The sequence below is a fragment of the Thermobia domestica genome, chromosome 14, assembly GCF_964235325.1.
Source record: "Thermobia domestica chromosome 14, izTheDome1.hap1.1, whole genome shotgun sequence".
NCBI lineage: Eukaryota > Metazoa > Arthropoda > Insecta > Zygentoma > Lepismatidae > Thermobia > Thermobia domestica.
In genome coordinates this window covers 7187604-7208346 of record NC_137467.1, presented here as the reverse complement: position 1 = coordinate 7208346, position 20743 = coordinate 7187604, and the positions used below count along the sequence as shown (strand labels likewise).

General features: G+C 37.6%; 2 protein-coding genes across 6 annotated transcripts in view; one reads left to right on the top strand and one right to left on the bottom strand.

Annotated features, from left to right (window-relative positions):
• Positions 1-7148, bottom strand: part of LOC145669492 (uncharacterized) — a 64893-nt gene extending 57745 nt beyond the window's left edge. For all 4 annotated transcript variants that reach the window (XM_081737670.1, XM_081737671.1, XM_081737673.1 and 1 more), the window contains exon 1: positions 6735-7148. In XM_081737670.1, coding sequence (XP_081593796.1) covers positions 6735-6851 — 117 coding nt within the window. In that variant the 5' untranslated portion in view covers positions 6852-7148. The remainder of the gene's footprint in view (positions 1-6734) is intronic.
• An 84-nt stretch (positions 7149-7232) lies between these two features.
• LOC145669491 (kynurenine/alpha-aminoadipate aminotransferase, mitochondrial-like) overlaps positions 7233-20743 on the top strand; it is a 78843-nt gene continuing 65332 nt past the window's right edge. The window contains exons 1-2 of one of the 2 annotated variants that reach the window (XM_081737668.1): positions 7233-7325; positions 10401-10489. The gene's annotated coding sequence lies outside the window, so the exon portion shown is untranslated. The remainder of the gene's footprint in view (positions 7326-10400; positions 10490-20743) is intronic. The other variant, XM_081737669.1, reaches the window with a different exon arrangement.

Genomic DNA, 20743 nt, shown 5'->3' with positions numbered 1-20743 from the left:
TTAATTAGGGAGAAAAACAAGTTAAATTCTGGACTATATGAGTTTTCGTATTCATGTGATATTACGTAAACAGGCAATAAAGCATAATATGGCAGTGTTACAAACCAACTCTCTCATTCATTAAGTAACGTGTATGCTGTAGTAACGTAAGGAAATACAAATATGTAGAGCGGAAACTAATAAGCGTAGAATTGTTTCTGAATCAAATTTGGTGAAATGAGGAAAAACATTTTGGTGCTATCCCATTTTATGGGGACACAAATTTGTGAAATGCAGGGAAGAAATATGTTACTTGATTTTATAACAAGACTGTACAAGCAATCAAAATATATCGGGACGTTACCTCTTAATGTATAATACGGTAGACGAAATTGAAAGTGTGCTCTTTACCACGTAGCATAGGTGTCCAAACTCGCGAGCCCGACGCTCGTGAGCTCGGCACTCACGCTCAACCGGGCTCGAGCTCAATAATTGAGCGCGAGCCCGAGTGAGCCCGAGCCCCAGTGAGCGCGAACGCAATCGAGAGAAGTGAGTGCGAGCCCGAGTGATCGCGAGCCCAGTTAACAGAAGTGATCGCGAGTCCAGTTGAGACTGGCGAGTACGAGCCCAAGTGAGCGCGAGCCCAGTTGGCAGAAATGATCGCCAGCTCAAGTGAGCGCGAGCCCGAGCGAGCGCCAGTTAAATTGAGTGCGAGCCCGCTCTCTCTTCACACTCACGTGCACTCATTTGCTTTAGAGTCAAAAAAATAGGAAACTCATTCCATGTGCAGAATTGTAAAGAAAGAATGAAACAACTTTACAAAAAGAAAAAGCACATTCTTGAGGTCTGAGCTGTCATTTTATTGTCCAGAGGACTTCAAACACCTTTCGATAGAGAACCGACTTTTTCGTGGTTACTATGAGAAGATGGTATATGTTTGCGGGAGGTATTTGTTTTTGTTGTTTTAGTAACAACTTGCATAACCCAAGCTTTTTTTCTTTTTTTTTTTTTTTTTTTAGATCATAGAGTAAGGCAACTACCTGACCTTGCGAAGTAGGAAATTTATTTACTAATAGCAACTAATGAAGCTATGCGTTCATAGAAAAGTCGAGCGAAATAATTATGTATTATTTAATTGTAGCTTCTTTAAATCTCAATAAACAAGAGTAGCTCTTAAGAATGTTGATAACTTGCACCATAATGGTTATTGGTTATTCAGCCCATTAATTTATATGAGGAAACATTGTTTTAATTTTTTGAAATAAAAGAGTTTTAGCCTGTTAATTTTACTGACTACTTTTTCTTGAGATCTTTAAATGTATTCTATGCGAAATTTAACTACTGTATTATGTAATTTTAATATATACCGGTATAAATAAAAACTAAAACAATATTACATTGAATGTTTTTAAAGCAAGGAACTCTTAAATAGGCCAGAAGAAGAAATTAGTAAAATTGAATGATTAAAATCTCGTCTATTTAAAAGAAAAATACTTCCTCATATGTCAATGGGCTATTAAAAAAAGAAAGCAATTCAACATCCAAAAAAATAAGACACACGCACCTCCTTTCATTAAAGTTTTTTTTCGAAAGCTACCCTGAAACGAGGGCGTGTCGTTTGTTCAACCAGAGTTAAAAGTGAGGGAAAACACGGGGGATGTCATCCCCCACTTCCAAAAATATCTACAGAGCACGACAATGAATGAGCCTCGAGGCTTGGCAATACAATAAAACTTGAAGGTGAATGTCTGCTTTTAACATACCTGGGATTTACTAATTTTGTTGTACTTACTAATTCATGCAGTTCCTGAGCAAAACATTATCATCGGCCAAGGTCGATTTCCGCTTCACTAACTCGGGGTTGGATAGTTGGTTTCTTAACAATGGGGTTGGGACGGGGGGAGGGTTAACATTCTTCAGCGCACTAACACTTTCACTTTAAATGCCTTGGGGACAGGGGTTCAGAAGGTGTACACTGGATTGTGGACCACACAATGGTTCAATACTTGCACTATCACTCACAATCAGTATATCATACTGTAATTTGGACATCTTCGTTACTGTGACTAAACTATAAAAAAATTACCTACAATTTATTCCTAATAAAAATCATTGGAAAACCGTATTATAAGCCCTCCCACTGATCTAGTAGCTAGCACGGGCGACTTTGACGATCGATTCCCTGTGGGAAAGTATTGAATGACAGTGGTTCAGATTCCACGTTAAAACTATAAGTCCATGTCTCCAACTATCAGCCTCGCTGATGAAAGGGGACGGGGAAAGATAATCAATTAATCAATCAACAGTATTTCAAATTTCAGCTGCATAAACAACCTATAACTTGTAGAACTAGTTCATTTTGTTAAAGCAGCTGTTTTAACGAAGTTTAGTATTAACGTGTCAGGTATTTCTATGAGATAAGAAAAAAACATTATTTTGTAACTAAATGATAGCTCTATCGACGTAGATTCTGCAAACAGAAACAATGAAAATCGATATAAAAGTAACTCACATTATTTTAACAATAATCGATTTAGAAAATAGTTTGGGCTGCCGCAAAAATAAGAAAAGTTAGAAAACTCCGATTAATTGTAACTACTCCATCAGGGGTTGAATTTGGAGGGGACATACGCCATTAATCAGCCCATTAAGGTGTACAAGCTCGCGAGCATGGCTCTTGCGCTAAACTGGGCTCGGGCTAAATAATTGAGTCCAAGCCTCAATGAAACAAGTCAATGCGAGACAAACTCAGAAAAGTGAGCCCGAGTGCAAGTGAGCTCGAGCCCCAATGAAATACGTGAGCGCGAGCCCAATTGAGGGAACTGAGTCCGAGCACGAATGAGCGCGAGCCCAATTGAGAGAAATGAGCCCGAGCGCGAGCGCAGTCGAGAGAAAAGAGCGTGAGCGAGAGCCCAGTTCAGAGAAGTGAGCGTGAGCCCGGGTGAGTGCGAGCTCAGTTGAGAACTAAGCGCGAGCCCAGATAAGATCAGTGAGTGAGAGCGCAAGTGAGCGCGAGCCCAGTTGGGAGAAATCATCGCGAGCGCTAGTGATCGCGAGTCCAGTTGAGACAAGTAAGCGCGAGCCCGGGTGAGTACAAGCCCAGTGGACAGAAGTGAGCGCGAGCTCGAGTGAGTGCGAGCGCGAGTGAAGGCGAGCCCAGTTGGGAGAAGTGATCGCGAGTCCAGTTGAGACTGGCGAGGGCGAGCCCGAGTGAGTGTGAGCCCAGTCCAGAGAGATGAGCGCGAGCCCGAGTGACTGCGAACTCAGTTGAGATAAGTGAGCGCGAGCCCAGTTGAGACAGGTGAGCGCGAGCCCGAGCGAGCCCAGTGGAAAATGGCCATCTTTGCCACGTAGAACTCCTTAAGAAACACATGACAAGGTAAAGTGCCAAGTAAAGGCACTGTGCAAAGTGATCACAGAAGTGTTGCGAAGCTGTGCCACACACAAGGCATTTGCTTTATGCCACATAAAGTGTTTTTTTTTTTATTATTCTTGTTAATATATACACTTACCGTCGCTGACGCGCCTTCTCCCTACAGATGCACTTCCTCGCTACTGTTCGGTCCCCTGCTGCCCTTCTGTGCTGACTCAGTTTCATAGACTCGTGATTTTTAGTGGCCACCTAGCACAAGCTGGTTTGTGTTTTAAGGTAATTCGGGTTTTATGCACTGAAGTTTTTATGCCATAGGGTGCACATTCTGTAGGTATTCTCAGCCCCCTGAAGTCAATCTGCACCCATTAAAACAACTACTCCCTTATTAAATATTTCTAAGGAGGTACGAGTGTATTTCCTGCTAAGAAAACTTCACATTTCAAGAATATAATCCCCCTGTGTGGGCACCTAGTACAGAAAGGAAGTATTTTTTTATACGTTTTGTAATTTTTATGTCTTAGGAACATGTATTTGATAGAACGCTCCGCCCTCCAGAAGTGTATTTACATAATACTGTGGTAAAGTGTTGTTTATAGTGCTGGTTGGAAACATGAGAAGGCAAGAATTTACTGTTTTCGTTATTTCTGAATATTACATAGTTTGCAACGCTCAATAGTTGGAAAGTACTAATTTCGTGCTGTAAATATTACAGATGAATACGTATCTGACGAACAGCAAAGAAAGCATGAAAATATTTGTGATTAACAGTTAAGATTGAACGACGTAAATGAAAGAGAAGTAATTTTAGGTAAGGTGTATTAAAATAATAAAAAATAAATAATAATGCAAAGTTGAAAACGGTTCATGTGCATCTAATCCTGGGCCGCCATCTGCGGAAGTTATAACTTTTGATCAATTCTTTCTCTATTTATATCTATAATGGTTAAGCTCTCTTAAAGTGAATATGAACCCATGAATCCAATGCCTCTCATAAAAAAAAAAGAAAAAAGAAAAGAAAAGAAAAAGAAAGAAGATATTAAAAGCAGATTTCGTGAAGAAAGAATACGTCATTAATTTATGTATGGTTCCAGAAAGTAATTCTAACCCTTTCTTGTATCAATGGTAAGTTTTTCCTCTTGTAAAATCCTGGGTTAAGTTTAAAGTTGATTATCCATTTCCAACAGGGTTGGCTGATTTAAACCAGCTGTTTTGAAAAAAAAAAAATAAAAATAAAAACCAACTGGTTTAAACCAAAAAACGAAAAATGTTCGTAAAATCTTGATGAACACACATTTGTGGGTTATCACGTTTCACTCCCCTATATTATTCGTATTATATCCAGACCTAAATTCCCCATTCATTACTCAAAAAGATTATACTATTTACACTTGATAAAATACATCGAAATGCCGTACTTTGGGGGGGGGGGGGTCATAAAACCCCACGAGAGGCATTTATTGAAATCAGAAGTACCTTTGGTATCTATTTATGTATAAATGGGTCAGAGCGAAAATGGACTCAAATAATTCTTATCTTCATTCACTTTTCTTCCTGATACGCAAATTAAGTCTATTTCTTTAACTTGGGCTAATAAAAGTCGTAGTGAACTAACTTGGACTAAATTAGTTCTTTTGCACTCTGCAGTACATTGAAATCTTCCATATGTAATTGTGTATAATGGTTTCACGTGTGCAACTGTTTATCTTTTTGTCCTTCTGAAATGACTCTTGACAATTATATTAACAAGTATGTAAAGATCAGTACAATGTATTTTTTATCAGGAGTCCGTGAGTAAGTCGACAGACGTATCGCATTTGTGGTCAATTAGTCCCGGTTTCGAGTTCAAATGGAGGACAATTTCTCTTGGATATAAGCCGAGAAGCGGTTTTGATTCAGCTTTAAGTTTATGTGACCCCTTCCAGCATAACCCGGCTGTTGCATAAGAACACCAAGGCGAAACAAACTTATTTCTGTCCATATGTGATATAAATACATAGAGCAAATTATTTAAACCCAAAAAACCTGGTTTAAACCCAAAAAACCGAGTTTAAACAAAAAAAACTTTGGGTTAAATTCCAAAGTTGGGCGTCCGTTTCCAGCAAAATTTTTAAAATTTACAGGAAAGATAAGGATAATTTGATCGTTTGTGTGCTTGATAATGTATAAGAGTCTCGAAAAATCTGTTTATTTCTTATATATAAGCGGTTATAAACATGGAACTATACGGCGAGCGGAGGGAACTACTTGGTGCAAGGTAACCGAATAGTTGCACTGTGGGAAAGAAACGAGCATTTATGTTATCAACATGGCGAATGTACAAGGGCAATAAACTAACAGTTTTAACATTTGTGAACCAATGCGTTGATAATGAGCAAAATCTTTTAAAAGTTTGTGAAGGGCACGGATTAATGAACCTAATAACAAATTGCAGAAAGTGTGGAAAGGAGATAACAGCTAAAAAACGTGGCGAAAGCGGACGCCCAACTTCGGAATAAATGCCAAAATTTTTTTGTTTTTCAATAAAAAACATGATTTTTGCCAACCCTGATTTCCAACAAAATTTTGACAATTTACCCTGAAGAAATGATTAATTAGCTCGTTTCTGCGCTTGATAATATATAAGGAGAGCGGAAGTTGTGTTTATATAAGCGGTTATAAACATGAAACTATTTGGCAAGCGGAGGGAACTACTTCGCGCAAGGTTACCGCATGGTTGGATTGTGGGAAAGTAACGAACATCTGTATTGTGAACATAGCTGCAGGTGTAAGGAAACGCTCTATTTGATATCCTTACGCAGAGACGAGAAATTACACTATTAATTTTAACAAATGGGTCCAAACTTTTCTAACCCTAAGCTAATCCAACCCTACAATACTCTACCCTACCGTACCCTACTGTACCGTACCGTACCATACCCTTTTAGAGCAGTCCTAAAAATTGATGATTTTAACTTTTTCGTAGGTGTTACTACGATTTTTGTCGAAAACGAGGCGGACTACCAAATTCGGAATATATACCTTGTTCCTATATTTAAACTAAGGGCAAGTTGGAAAGTTGTTCTTGCACTCAAAAATTTGAAAAGCTGTGCAAGTGTACATTTTTGTACACTTTTGTACATATAACTTTGCCGCTATAAAGTATAAGTTATTGATCGTTTAGCATCAAGATTTTACAGTTAATATATAAGTTTTATAGTTATACATATTTCAACTTTTATTCTCTTAAAAGGTAAGTATATCTGTTAATTTTTTTATGGTGAAATAAGCATCAATATGGTACAGATCTACTATACTTGTACATCGCTCTTCATCTTGAAGTTCATTCACATTATATATATTCAATTATCCTTCGTCAGATTATATGAATTATATTTGTTCTTACCTCTCTAAATGCAAATGGCAAACCCAAAACTCCAGCACCTATGAAAGAAATGAAGATGTTCGCTACGATTTTTACAGGGCTTGAAGCCCCAACATTTGTCGCGGATACAGCCGTCATACTTTATCCTGTATTACTGTCACCTAATATCCTGCACATAGTGTGTGCCATGCATTGAAACTACAACAAACAAAACACCTGTTGCTTTTTACGTTTACCAAACAAAACAACCTTGTTTTCATTTCTGCTGTGCAGTCGCAGTGTGCACTGTGCACACGCGTATCGGTGTTGTCACTTTCTTATTTGCTCTTACAACTTTCGCTTTTAGGTATTTCAATCATATATCACGTCCTTATTTCAATTCCCAGCACAAAGCAGTAACACGCCTATTTATTATTAAGATAAAGCGTAATTAAATTGATACTAAGATATCTCATGATTATCTCAAAATAATGTTTATAAGTTTCATTAAATTCTATTGAAATAGTGAAGGTACTGTTGGCAACATTGTGAGGGAAAAGTCTACTGCTTGCGGGTTCATTCGTTAGGATTGTGCCATCTAGCATTTCCTCTGAAAAAGAAGTTATTTTTGTGGTATGTAATTAGAAAATTTGTTTGCTCTTTTTCAATATGCCTGATTTGTTATGTCAACTAACCGGCACCGAATCCAAGACCATGCGCATGAAGGACAAAGGGGCTACCGGAAAATAAGTTTCGTAATTGCTCATTGAAGGAGATTTTGGAATGGAGATGGTCGATTTTTGGTTTCTTATTAGACTTTCAAACTATGCTCATGACATGCCAGGCTATGCATAAGTCATAAAACAGCATGTCCGTCAACCCATCTGCTTGACGTCAGGGTATCAAACCGGAAGTGGTAGAAATGAACTGTTTCCGGTTTCGAGGTCGATTTCCAGCTACTACGCTTTTACTTTGATTGATTTGCGACGCAGAGAATACTTCACCATGTAGGCTATATGAGACATGAACGTATATCTTAACCTGGAAGCCGAATCACATGAGCTCTCACCGGGAATCGAACCTGGTTCTATGGCCGCGCGTTGTCCCTAACGCTATCGCTGTTGGTAGTTCGATTCCCGCTAGGGTCAGTTGGTCGAATGTAAAAGCTTTTTCACACGGAAATGCCGTGATGGTACTTAAAACAATGGTCCTAGGCCAATTCCCCGGATATCATAATCGTTATTCCTCATACGTGACGGGCCATAGATGTTGAAAGCCGGAAAAACTAATTCCCTAATCCGTAACAAATAGTATTTATTTCTTGAGGTTTAGCGTTCTGTTTCAGCGTTAATGCTATGTGAGACGTGGACCTACAGTTTAGGGTTGAATTTCGGATCACCGTAATTGAAATTTCAGTTACCTCCTAATCGGAAATGCACCCGGGCCAGGGTTCCGTGTACAAAAGTCGCGCACGCTAGCCACTAGACGAATGGAAGCTAGGGCTATTCTGAATTTTATGGGAGACGTACTACTTCCAAGAGGATTTGAACCAGTGACCACTTGCCATCCAAAGCAAGTTCCCTTTAACTATGACGCTACAAGAATTGTTGTTGTTATGCTATAGGAAGGGATACTTCAGTTAATGTATGCGAACTATAGCAGTAAGTTTGTTGTCAGAAATAAGACAAATATATGTTTGAGGTCACAATCATAAAAGGTGTAACAGGTTGCATGACATTTATTATTTGCTCCTCCATGAAGCGTGTATATTTTTTCTTCTGTTCGCATATGTTGCTCGTCTTCTTGTGCTTTGTACTGCTGTCTCTACAATGATCGACAACTGCTACACATCTTCACCAGAGTGTGCCAGACAACATTTCATGGGATTAAAAGCAATTCTTTTTTATCACTTTAAGCCTTAACTGTGATGCCAAAGCGTTGTTCATCACAGAAACTATATATGTATACAGGGTGGTCCAAAAGTGTGGAAATACCGCAAATAAAAGGTATACGATTTTAAAAGAATTGCAAACGTAAAACTGTAGGTTACTAGTACAGTTAAGGGAGAACTTTTATGACGTATCGATGGCCATTATCTTGAGATTTGCCATTTTGAATTTATTTTCATATTCTTAATGGAAACTGTATGTTTTGATACCTTATTCTCATCTCAAATTTTCTCAGAAATTCAATGCTGTGTTTGTGTTTACTTTATCGATTACTACTTACGAGATTTCGAGATATGGTCATGTTATTTTAATAATTGCAACCACAAATCTTTTTTTTCCCTGCCTTTTTCTTCCCATATGGAGGAAATATCAAGAAAAAAAACAGGTCTTTAATTCTTTTAAATGAAAAGTCTAAATACCAAATTTCATATTTCTAACCTTAACGATTTGATTTGATTTTTAGTTTAGCGTCCCTTTCAACAGCAAGGCTATATGAGACGTGGACCTACAGCTTAACGTGGAATCCGAACCACATGAGCTTCCGCAAGGAATCGAATCCAGATCTCTCACGCCAAAGGCGCGTACGCTAACCGCTTGACCACGAATGAACTCGTCTAATCGTAACGAATTTCGAGATACGGCCATCTTATTTTACAATTGCAACACTATTTTTTTTTACTAGCCTTTTTTCCTTCACTTCAAGGGCAAATATTAAAGAAATGGTTAAATACGTGTCTAATTACCTTTAAATGACAAGTCCACATACCAATGTCTTTAACCCAGGAATTCAAATAAGCAACAAAGTTTTACTCGCCCAAGAATAAAATTGCTAGCCCACATACCACAATAGAAATCATTTACTTACCTTCGATATGATATTAAATACTCGCCCGCACCGATGAACCACTCGCCACACGAAACAAACGCCTGATAGGTATGTAACCCTTGTATACAATTATGTTGTGTTGGAATGTATAATGCGTAGGATATGATTTTTTTTAAATTTCAACACTTCCAGTGTACCCTTAAAAATGTAATAAAGAAATAATGGCCATGTTTTTTTTTTAAATATTCAATTAAAACTGGACAATCTACGCAAAATTTGCAATCGACCACTGAAAACGTCATCTTTCTAGAGCCTGTAGTTTCCGAGATCTCAGTGTCGAAAGGATTGGCCACAAACATATAAACGCCCACAAACGTACAGTTATAAGAGCTCAAAAGATGACAGCACAACTCATTTGCATTGATTTTGGAGAAGGCTTATTAAAATATAAAGGCTTTGAACAATACCTTTAAAACATAAAGTTTATATTAAAAAAGATGTATTTAAATAATAATTTATTTGAAGTACACGTACTTTAAAATATTGTCTTTGTTAAATGTGAAATCACAAATAACCGTAAGTCAAAGGTTTGAAATCCAAAGTTAGAGGTTAGAGTTCAGGCGTTTTTATAGTTTTTGTATCATTTTAATAGATAGATTGCCATTCCACGTTCCTCCGTTCCCCGCTGAATTTCCAAAAATCCTTCCTTAGTGGGACCTGACATCACAAATTCTATGACCTGTCAGAATTTCAAGTTTCTATCTTAAACGGATTGGCCTGGACTTTGATCAATCATTCATTCAGTCAGTAAGGACTTCTTTTCTATTATAGAGATATAACTGGCTCAAGCGTTCTAGCGAATCACAACACAAATTAAATTGTTTGCTTAAAAATATATAACTATACAGCTATCCTCCTAATTTATCTTTTCAGATACGCATGCGCAGAAAAGCACCCAGCAACATAATATTTTACAATGAACGTTCTCTGCATGACCTCCGGAACGTTTTGAAGGAATAAAGGTACGCAATCATGCCTCTTCAATTAACATAGTTATATGCTATTTCACGCTTATGGTTAGTGTGTGCATGGAGAGTTGAAGTTTAGTCATGTATAACATTGTGTACAACAGCTATGAAACAGAAACAATAGGCTAACATTTGATCTTTCATTTTATTTCTAAAGATTTCCACAGTTTTAACATTACGATTTAGCTTATTCAAGATGATGTTTCTCTACGTCAATAGTGTTATCAATAGCACACAAGTTTTAGTTTCCTATTCGTCGAGTAATATACAGGGTGAACGAAAATTCGTGTTCCGTCAACTTTGGCCAGTAACGGCCGTGTGGTACGGTACGTAGTAGTTCAAATGGGAATTGCATGCAAATAAAACAAATCCATGCTTTGGCAACTCGAATAATCTGCATGCTTAACATCGGACATTAGAAAGACATCAACCAATAGAAATGGAAGTTATATATATGCGAGGGGTGCTCGGAAAGTAAGGTTACAAAGCCTGCTGTGAAACGTTTGCATATTCAACCACGTTGCCACTCCCCGGCACTGCAGAATATCGTTCACAATGGGACGAACGCTTCCAAACGACATTCCCCATTCTGCCATCGGATACCGGAACGTGATCGTTCTATTGTCCTGAATCAACTCCTGCACGCGAGCTGTGTTCAAATCTGTTGATGCCGTGCTTGCTCGGCCAATGCGCTCCTCGTCGGTGACGTTTTCTCTACCAGTCGCAAACTTTCGACACCATTCTGTGACATGTCGACGAGACATTACAGTCTCTCTGTAAACTTCTACTAGCTACTGGTGAAATTCAGCCGCGGTTACATGTTTCGTCCAATGAAATCGAATAACTCATCGGACTTGCTCTGCATAGTTGCCAACTCCATGTATTAAAATTATCGCACACTTTTAATTCCTCTCTAACAGATGAAACTCCAGAAATATCGGCCTTGTAATCTTAGGTTCTGATCCTTCCTCATATAAATAATGCCTAAGAACGTATGTAGTAATCAGGCAATTTGAGAATTATTCCTATTTCAATTTTAAGCATAGATTTATGAAATCCTAACAAATTCTGAGTTTGGGCTTATTGTACTTTAACGTTTAATGACGTAACCACTAAACCGTATCTTTATATATCTTAGTTGGAACTGGCAACAATGTGACCATCAAGCAACGATATATATATATATATATATAATTCTGGTGCATTTCTGCATAAGATTAAATGAACAAAAACGAAAACTGTGGAAGCTTCCCCGTGGCTATAGGTTAGCGTAGGCGCCTTTGGCGCGAGAGGACCGAGTTCGATTTCCGCTGGAAGTTTGTCTTATTTAAATTTCACGTTAAGCTGTAGGTCTACGTCCTATGTAGTGTCGGTGCTGAAAAGGACTCTCAATTCCAATCTAATTAACCAAAGAGAAATCTTCGAAAGCAATTGGATCGCTTGGATGTCAAATGGTCTAAAAAAAAGTCCATTTAAAAATGGACGAATGTTTTAATTCGTTTCTATAGATAGGTACTTTTTCAAAAATATTTTTGTAAGTATTAAAATATACACGGATAAACTACATACGACGGTGATTCAGAAAGTAATGCCTCCAAGATAATATCTTTATTTGTGTTTGGCAGATAGCACTCATACAGGTATCAGTGGAAAGCTTGCAATCTCAGCTACATTGGTGTCATTATTTTTCAACATAGTCTTCATTGCAGGCAACACACTTGCGCCTACTCGAAACAAGGTTTTTCATGCCGTAGGCGAACAATTGTGGTGGCTGCTGGGAGTGGGACACCATTGCCAAAGTGCTGCTTCCATCCCCACTTCACAACTGTAGCGTTGGCCCTTAAGATGATCCTTAAGTTTGGGGAAGAGCCAAAATTCGCAGGGCGCAAGATCCGAACTGGAGTTTCATCTGTTATAGAAGAATTAAAAGTATGCGATAATTTTGGTATATGGAGTTGGCAATTGTGCAGTTCCAGCCACCTATGGTGCTAGGATGAAGCAGAATGTCCGTTAACTTCAGGTGTTGCAGTGCTTCCTGTGTTTTGTGCCTTGTGTGCGGACGAGTATTGTTGTGGTGCAGAATTCCTTGTTTATCTTCGCGATGCGTTACAATCTGGCTCGCAGTCGCTTTAGGGTGTCAACGTAGCGATTTGAGTTTATTGTCTGACCACTTTGCAGAAATTCAGTATGCACGACACCCTCCGAATCCCAGAAAAGGATCAACAACACTTTGTTACCAAATGGAGCACCTTTGATTTTTTTTTTTTTTTTTCGGAGGAGAGAACGTGTGGCGATACTCCATCGACTGACGTTTGTTTCCGGGTCGTAATGATGTATCTACGACTCGTCGCTGGCAATGAATGTTCCTAAAGTCGTGGTCAATCTAAGCTTGCAGTGACGTAAACACTGGCCCATTCACAATCAGAAGCAAAATATTGTATTCATGCGCGCGTTCTGACAGCCAGAGTGTGGAGCGATGCGCAGGAATCGAGACAGAGCTTCCGATTGAAGATCACATAGCTTCAATCACATTCGAGGATCAGTTAGAAAACAGTACAAAAGAAACATCCAAATTTTCTTTATCTATGGGGTCCTTGTTCCTTTCATTGCACCAAAATTTATACACCTTCTGACCCCCATCAGAAATAAACGCTCTACTACTGAGCCCCATAGCCCCATATAGAATGAAAGAGATATCTTTAAAAAAAGAAAAAGAAAAAGAAAAATTCTTCATTGTTTCTCTGGGCCATATTCAGTAGAGTTTTCGTCAACGCATCGCAACAAGTACATCTTAATTTGCAATAATAGGCATAGCCGTTATAATTGCTCATTGTGTTTTACATTGCGTTGCGATCAGCAAATTGTACCATGAAAGCCTCTGTCTTTAATACATTATCAGAAACCTCGTGGTAAATAGGGAAAGTTTAAAGATCCGAATTATAGTAGAAAATTGGATCTCAATAAAGTACATTGTGCTATTCCTTGTGCTTCTGCTGTGTATTTATTTAAAAATGCGTAGTTGTTTAATTTGATCTGAGTTTCTTTCAACACTGAGGTAAATGATGCTTAAACCTACAGCTTAGCATGAGTTCCCAGAGGGAATCGAAGGTGGCTTTTCTACACTGAAAGTGCGTACGCTAAACATATACCCAACGAAGCTCAAGAGCCTGTGTAGATTTTATACCGGTATTATTTCTGTCGTTCACATTGAAGTTTGTAGAAAGAGGCGATACAAATTGTATTCTAAAGTTTAAAACATTTTTTTTTCTTTTCTGTAAATAGAAATCACTGTTGGTTACGAAGCTTTGCTACTTTGTGTACCTTTATTTTTCACCCCGTCTCTTGTCTTTTCGGGTGTTGACACTTTCCCCTCTTCCAAGAATTCCTTTTTCAACGAAAAAGTCACCTGCCATATCAGCAGTAAGACTAACAACATCACTCACACTTTTACAGGGATCGGCACGTCGTAAATATGAATAGGGGAGACCGGGGCTATTTGAGTCATGGGTCTATTTCCGTCAAACTTAAGAAAAAATGTCACTGTGCATTTCATATGCGCATCAGGACGCTGAATTTGCATTCATTTGTAAGTTCGTTGGTAAAGGGAGGATTGTATTGTCATTGAGCTGCTGGTTTCTTATCAGTTACTGTAAATATGAGATTATTCTTAGCGGGGTCGGTTGCAAACCTTCATATTTTGGTCTGATGTAAAATAATGTCTCTATAATATAAGGTGCTGAACCTGTTTAAATGCATATATTTGTAAAGTTATTACCGTACGCGTAAAACATAACGTCTGCATGTTATAACCGCCATTTTTGGTGCTCTCCTCTGTTTCGTGTGAAAATTGTGCGTTCTTACGTAAACATGTGGGAAGCGGGGTTATTTGAGTCGAAAAATGGGGGCTATTTGAGCCAATTAGGGCTATTTGAGTCAGATGTAAACTTACGTGAATATTTTTAATTTATGAATTTTAGTTTTGTATTTATGGTTCAGTCTCTTATATGATGCATGTATGTAAAACAAAACACTTCATTTTATTTTTAGATGATACGAACAATCAAATCAAAACATAAATATCTAACTAACTAACTAACTAACTCTATGGCCTATGGAACCCGGAGGTTCAATGCCGCGTTCACAAAAGCTCTCTACTGACTTCTATCCTTAGCTAACTGCATCCAGTTTCTACTCTGTATTCCTATCTCTGCGAGATCCATCTTAATATTGTCCTCCCATCTGCGCCTAGGTCTTCCTAATAGTCGTCTTCCGATTGGTCTTCCAGTCAAGACTTTAAAAGCGTCTCTACTTTCTTCCATTCTAGCTACATGACCCGCCCATCTAAGCCTCCTAGACTTGACGACCCTAACAATGTTGGGTAAACCATATAAATTATGTAGTTCCTCGTTATGAAGTTTCCGCCATTCCCCATTCCCGTTAGGGATGGTATCGAGACGAGACGAGACGAGACTTTGAACAGTCTCGGTCTCGTCTCGGTTGATAAATAACGGTCTCGGTCTCGTCTCGAGTAAAGAATCACCGTCTCGGTCTCGGTCTCGTCTCGGTCAACAGATGCTTGTCTCGATCTCGGTCTCGGTCTCGAGTACCAAGTCTCGGTCTCGTCTCGAAAGTCTCGAAAGTCTCGAAATAAATAGTGTGAAATTAAAATAGTGAAAGTATTATTCTCTTACAGTCTGTCGTTTCCGCTTATTTTTTCCTTTCATTTTTGACTTAGAAATATGGTATGGTGTACCTCTTCATAGCTAATTTGCTAGTGCTAATATTTCCATGCGTGTATTCCAGGTTCAATGATCAGTGGGTATATCACCCTAAAACCATAATAGTAACCTATATTTCACTTTCAGCAATAGACTTTGTCTCATATAGCCTCAGTACTGCCTATACAATTAAACTCTATTAAATTAACTCCAGTACTATACAGTAGTTTATTTCCTTCCTTTGAATCAGAATTGTTCAATACCTCCTAACGGATAAGGCAACACATACCAGCACAAATGTATTTAATCGTACCGAAATTGGAATTTTACAATTTCTCATTTATTATTCAATACATTCTGCTTTGACTGTCATTTTCAAAACAGAATATAACGTTCATATCTTAACAAATAGGGTAAATTATTACTACAATATATACGTATTTTATTTCAAATCGATGAAATGCTTTATTTCCGTTTCACATCTCCGTGTTTAAGTGACACTTTATATCACGAACGTCCTGAACCTTGTGGTGGGAGCTACTACACTCATCTTTGCTATGTGAGATCTCGAGTTGGATCACAAAACAAGTTATATTCAAAGTCCGATGTTTCGCATAGTTCGTGTCTCATTTTAAGTGCATTCTGTTTCTTATACAAGTTCATAAGGTCGTAATGCATACATAAGCACATATCCAGTGCCGTAAAATAGATTAATCATATTCCTGAGCTCTCAGCGGTGCATGCGATCTTTATTCGATAAAACTGATCGTTTGTTCATTATGTTGAAATTTTATATTGATTGGAAATTAGTTGCGAAACATGGACATACATATTATATAAGTATATAGGCAATTCGAGTTATCTGTATGTATTTTTCTCCCACTCGCCAAAACAAGTGATTCTCAACTTTCTAGTTTTATTTTGTATTAATTTTCGTAGTTTTTCTCCAACGTGATGGATTGAATAGTCAAAAATATATTTTCGCTCTACGACTTTCATTAAATTTTGGATCCATTTTTACCCTACCTTACCTAGTAATAGTTATATATGTATGCTGTCACTTTTTATAGTAATAGTTATATATGTATGCTGGTAGAGTATGCTGTCACTTTTTGGTCGAAATTGAGTTAAAAATGCTTTTTTAATAGACTATGTTCTTTCTATTGGTGTAATAATGTAAGTTTGAAAGCATCCTACTACTTTGTAACTGCTTAGTAAGTTTGAAAAACAGTACTACAGGCCTTAGTTGAGGAACCGGTTTTTCGCTTCTGTAAAATTACGAAATTATGACTTGATTTAGTTTACCTCTGAGGTCCAGATATAATAAAATCATCATCATCATCATCATAATCAACCATTATCAATTCACTGCTGGATGAAGGTCTTTCTAAGTCTTCTCCACAACTATCTAACTTGGGCAATTCTTTTCCAGGTTACTCCTCACTGGTTCTTGATTTCGTTACACCTTCTTGTATGCGGAGGTTTCCTAGGCTGTTTCTGTCTCGTGGTATCCAGTCTAAAATTATGTTTTTCGGCCGTCGATCATAATTTCTTCTCGCAATACGTCGAGCACATTTTCCAGCTCATATTAAATTATTTCATTAGCACCATCAGTATTCATTTCTACATATTTGGGTTCGAATTCGCTACTTTCGGAGTACAGACACGCTACGCTTTAATCCTCGGATCTGGCAACATGACTGAATGATTTAAATCAACACAATGTGAAGACCCAATTTGGTCTAGTGGATAGCACGCTTGATTTCGGTTCGCGTGGTCCCGAGTTCGATTTCCGGTAGGGGTAATGTTGAACGACCGAAGTGGTTCGGATTCCACTATAATCATTAGCTCCACGTCTCCTTTAGCCGCCCTAGCATAACTGTGGGACTTCAAGTGAAACAAAACAAAACAAAACAAAAATGAACACTGTGTATTACTAACTGTAAGTCCTTGAATAATTGCATATAGATGGTATGGATCGAGTTTGAGGTGGTCGGTGGTAAAACTTAAGCAAGTGAAATGTAATTAGGGTGTAATTAGAACTTCTAATTAAGCACGGTCTTAATCTAAAGTGTACACCAGGCCTAAGGCTTAGGGGGAACAACTAATGTTACTGAAAATGTATCAGTTACATTTAATTTCAGTTACAATTTGCATTTACATGTATTGCTGGAACGAAGACTTAAATATTAACATTATAAGTAGCCCAAAGACTATGAAAAACGTTGTCTCTTGAAAGCATTCTTGCACCATAAAACAAATTACGAGTAATTTTAAACTATTTTGCAGTTTATCTACGTTATTTGCACATATTTAGAATAATATTTAGCAATTTATTTAAGTGGGCAATACTGCTTAAAATAATGTAACTGCGACTTGTTGTAATTAAAACCACCAAAAACTATTGTTGTAATGTTATAGAAGCAAAGGAAAGCAATAATCATTATAAAAATTTAACCCTTAGTCGGTAATATCCGTCTCCCAGGTGGATGTACGATACTTTTTTCTTCAGAGTTAGTACTCATATTCGTGGTATGATATGATACTTCACCTATGCTTCAGTTGTGGGTTAACTGTGCAGTTTTCAGCAGGTGGTTGCGTGTCTAGCTCATTGTTGCAAACTTCGAAGTGTATAAAGTTATTCCACCCCGTCTCTCAAGCGGATATTACTGTGAAGGAAGTATATTTTATCAGTCTAAGGGACGGATATTACTTTATACTGACAACTATTAATATTTGGTTGTCTCTTTCGTTTCGAAAATTGAATATTTTAAGATGTCAAATAGCAAAGGTATTACCACAAAGGAGTAAGGCTATATTACAAATGGCTATAGAACAGTTAGAGATGGCTATAGATCAGAAACTGATTATGATTACGGATCCGATGACTCGTATGTTCCTGAACAAGATCATTTATCTAAAAGTTCATAAAAGCAATCCAGAAATAAATTTTAACGATGCCAATAACATATCTGATAAGGGATTCAGCAATGAACAGAAAAGTGATCAGAATAATACGAAAGTACAACAGAAACTGATAGTGTTTATTGCAAAAATATAGTTCAATCAGATAGAGTTGCAAGAAGCCAAATTTGGGTACTAAAACACCTAAGTAAAACGTGACAAAAAAATAAATTGTCTTCATGGGTAGGACCCGCGAATTAGTTATAAAATTTTCCAAATCCAGAGGATATCTGGTATTTATTCCTTACTGATGACACTTTGAACGAAACTGTGAACTGCATTAGTGTACAATCCGCGGCAAAAAACCTGCAACATGAGGATGTAAGTTTATTGTGAAACTACGCCTAACAGCACAGGGTATGAACATAACGTCTAAGTGGAACGAATCACGCCAGGACAAACCTCGGCCTCCTCTCGTGCACACTTATTTTGGAGCAAAAGACTTCGTCATTTCACAATAAACTTATATGCTCGTGTTGCAGGTTTTTTGCCGCAGATTGTACAATGGAAGTGATGAGAAGAAAGTTACATAACTCCTTCTCAAGTTATACGAATACTGATAAGACTAAAATTCAAGGGCTTATTGGTTTGATGAGTTTGTGATCCATTTTCAAGTCGGGGCGTGAGAGCTTGATGTCACTTTTATCAACTGACTGAACTGGACTTCATGCTTTTCATGCAACCATGTCTCAAAAGTGTGAAATTTTGGTTTGATGATTCATCTATTCGTGAACGATGGAATAGAAAGTATCCTCCAGCAGAAGTGTCCAATGTTTTCAATAAGTTCATTTCTAATTGCCAAACGGCATATTCTATTGGGGTGCATATACGTGTTGATAAAACTCTACAAGGTATATATTTGGAAATTAATTCTCAGCGGCGAAGCATGTAGCATTGAACTACATTTACAAGTGAACTACGATGTGCTTCTTATCCAGTTTAATAATTTTCTTACGTAGAATCAATTCTCTGGGTGTAACTAAACCTTATTGAAAACTTACTTACACCACTTTGGCTTCAAGCGTCTCAACTGTGCGTGTCCGTCTCTCAGGCGGATGTTACTGTTATAGCTTATTTTTTGGATGTTACTAACTAAGGGTTAATACAAATACGTCATTTTAAGCAGTATAACAATCACTACCAATGTGTTTGGTATCTCTGAAACGATTTGAAATAACAATTGTTGTAAATTGCGTTATAAGCATTTAAGTCTTTTGGAATCATCGTGATGAGACATGATATGTCAGCGCGTTTTCGAAGTAAAGTCTTTAGAAACATTTATATTTTCCGTTCCTTGTAACTTTGTTCCTTCATTCATTCGAAATATATTATACCATGATCATAATATTTGACGTTAAGATACAGTTGATGCACATTGCACCGTCCATGCCATTTGAGTTATTAGAGATCTCCAAAATGTTGATGTTAGTGATACTGTGTTGTCCTTTGTTACACTAAATAATGTATGGGCTATTGTGGTTTTGTTAAATAACTAAATTAGAAATATGTAATACCTTACATAGCGCAATTTGTAAAATACAACTTTATTTTGCTTTAGCAACATTGCTTGTTTATCTAGTGGTATTGCAGGGTATCTAGAAGAATTTTCCAACTTGGTACAAAATTTCAGCATTTTTAATATATATATATATATATATATATATATATATATATATATATATATATATATATATATATATATATATATATATCGCAGATCCTAGGGGAGGGCTATAGGAACTATAGCACCCTCAACGCTTAGATATACACTGGATAAAATGGGCTTCAATCCTACTTCCTTTACACTAAATAAAGCGGGGTAAACCATGGTTTAGCCCCTCCCTTGATCATATACTGGATCCGTGGCTGTATATATATATATATATATATATATATATATATATATATATAGAGAGAGAGAGAGAGAGAGAGAGAGAGAGAGAGAATGGCTCATTTTAATCTTTCCACGAAGATATCTAGAAAACGATTGAACACAAATGAACCGAACAAAAACTCGAATAGGAAATGCCATGGGGCACACCGAACGGTGTTGTTGCGGTGCCTCCCGGGCTCGCCCTTCATGGGGTCCGAGGACCAAACTTTAAAATTTTAAATGGAACATGGGGCAAGTAATACCTCTTTCCATAGATCTTTAAAAAGTAAAAAGCGTTATGGCAAAAGATTTTTCATATCGGTCACCGTATTCAAGATGGCCGCCAAGACGTGGTGCCTGTATCTGATAAAACGTCCAGTACCACTAATATGAAAGCAGCTGGAAATAAACGAACAGTCAAAAAGTGAAACAGGAAAGGCATGGGGCGCGTCTAGTAATGTTCTCGCAGTGCTCCCAGGGCTGCCTTTCAAGGGGGCCAAACTTAGAAATTTGAAACCGAAATATGGGTCAAGTGATAGGTCTTTGGATAAACCTTGTAACACTATACAGTGTTGTGGCAAAAGATTTTTCATATGGGTCACCGTTTTCAAAATGGCCGCCAAGACATGGTGCCTGTATCAGATAAAACGTCCAGTACCACTAGACCCCTAATATGAAAATAGTTGGAGATAA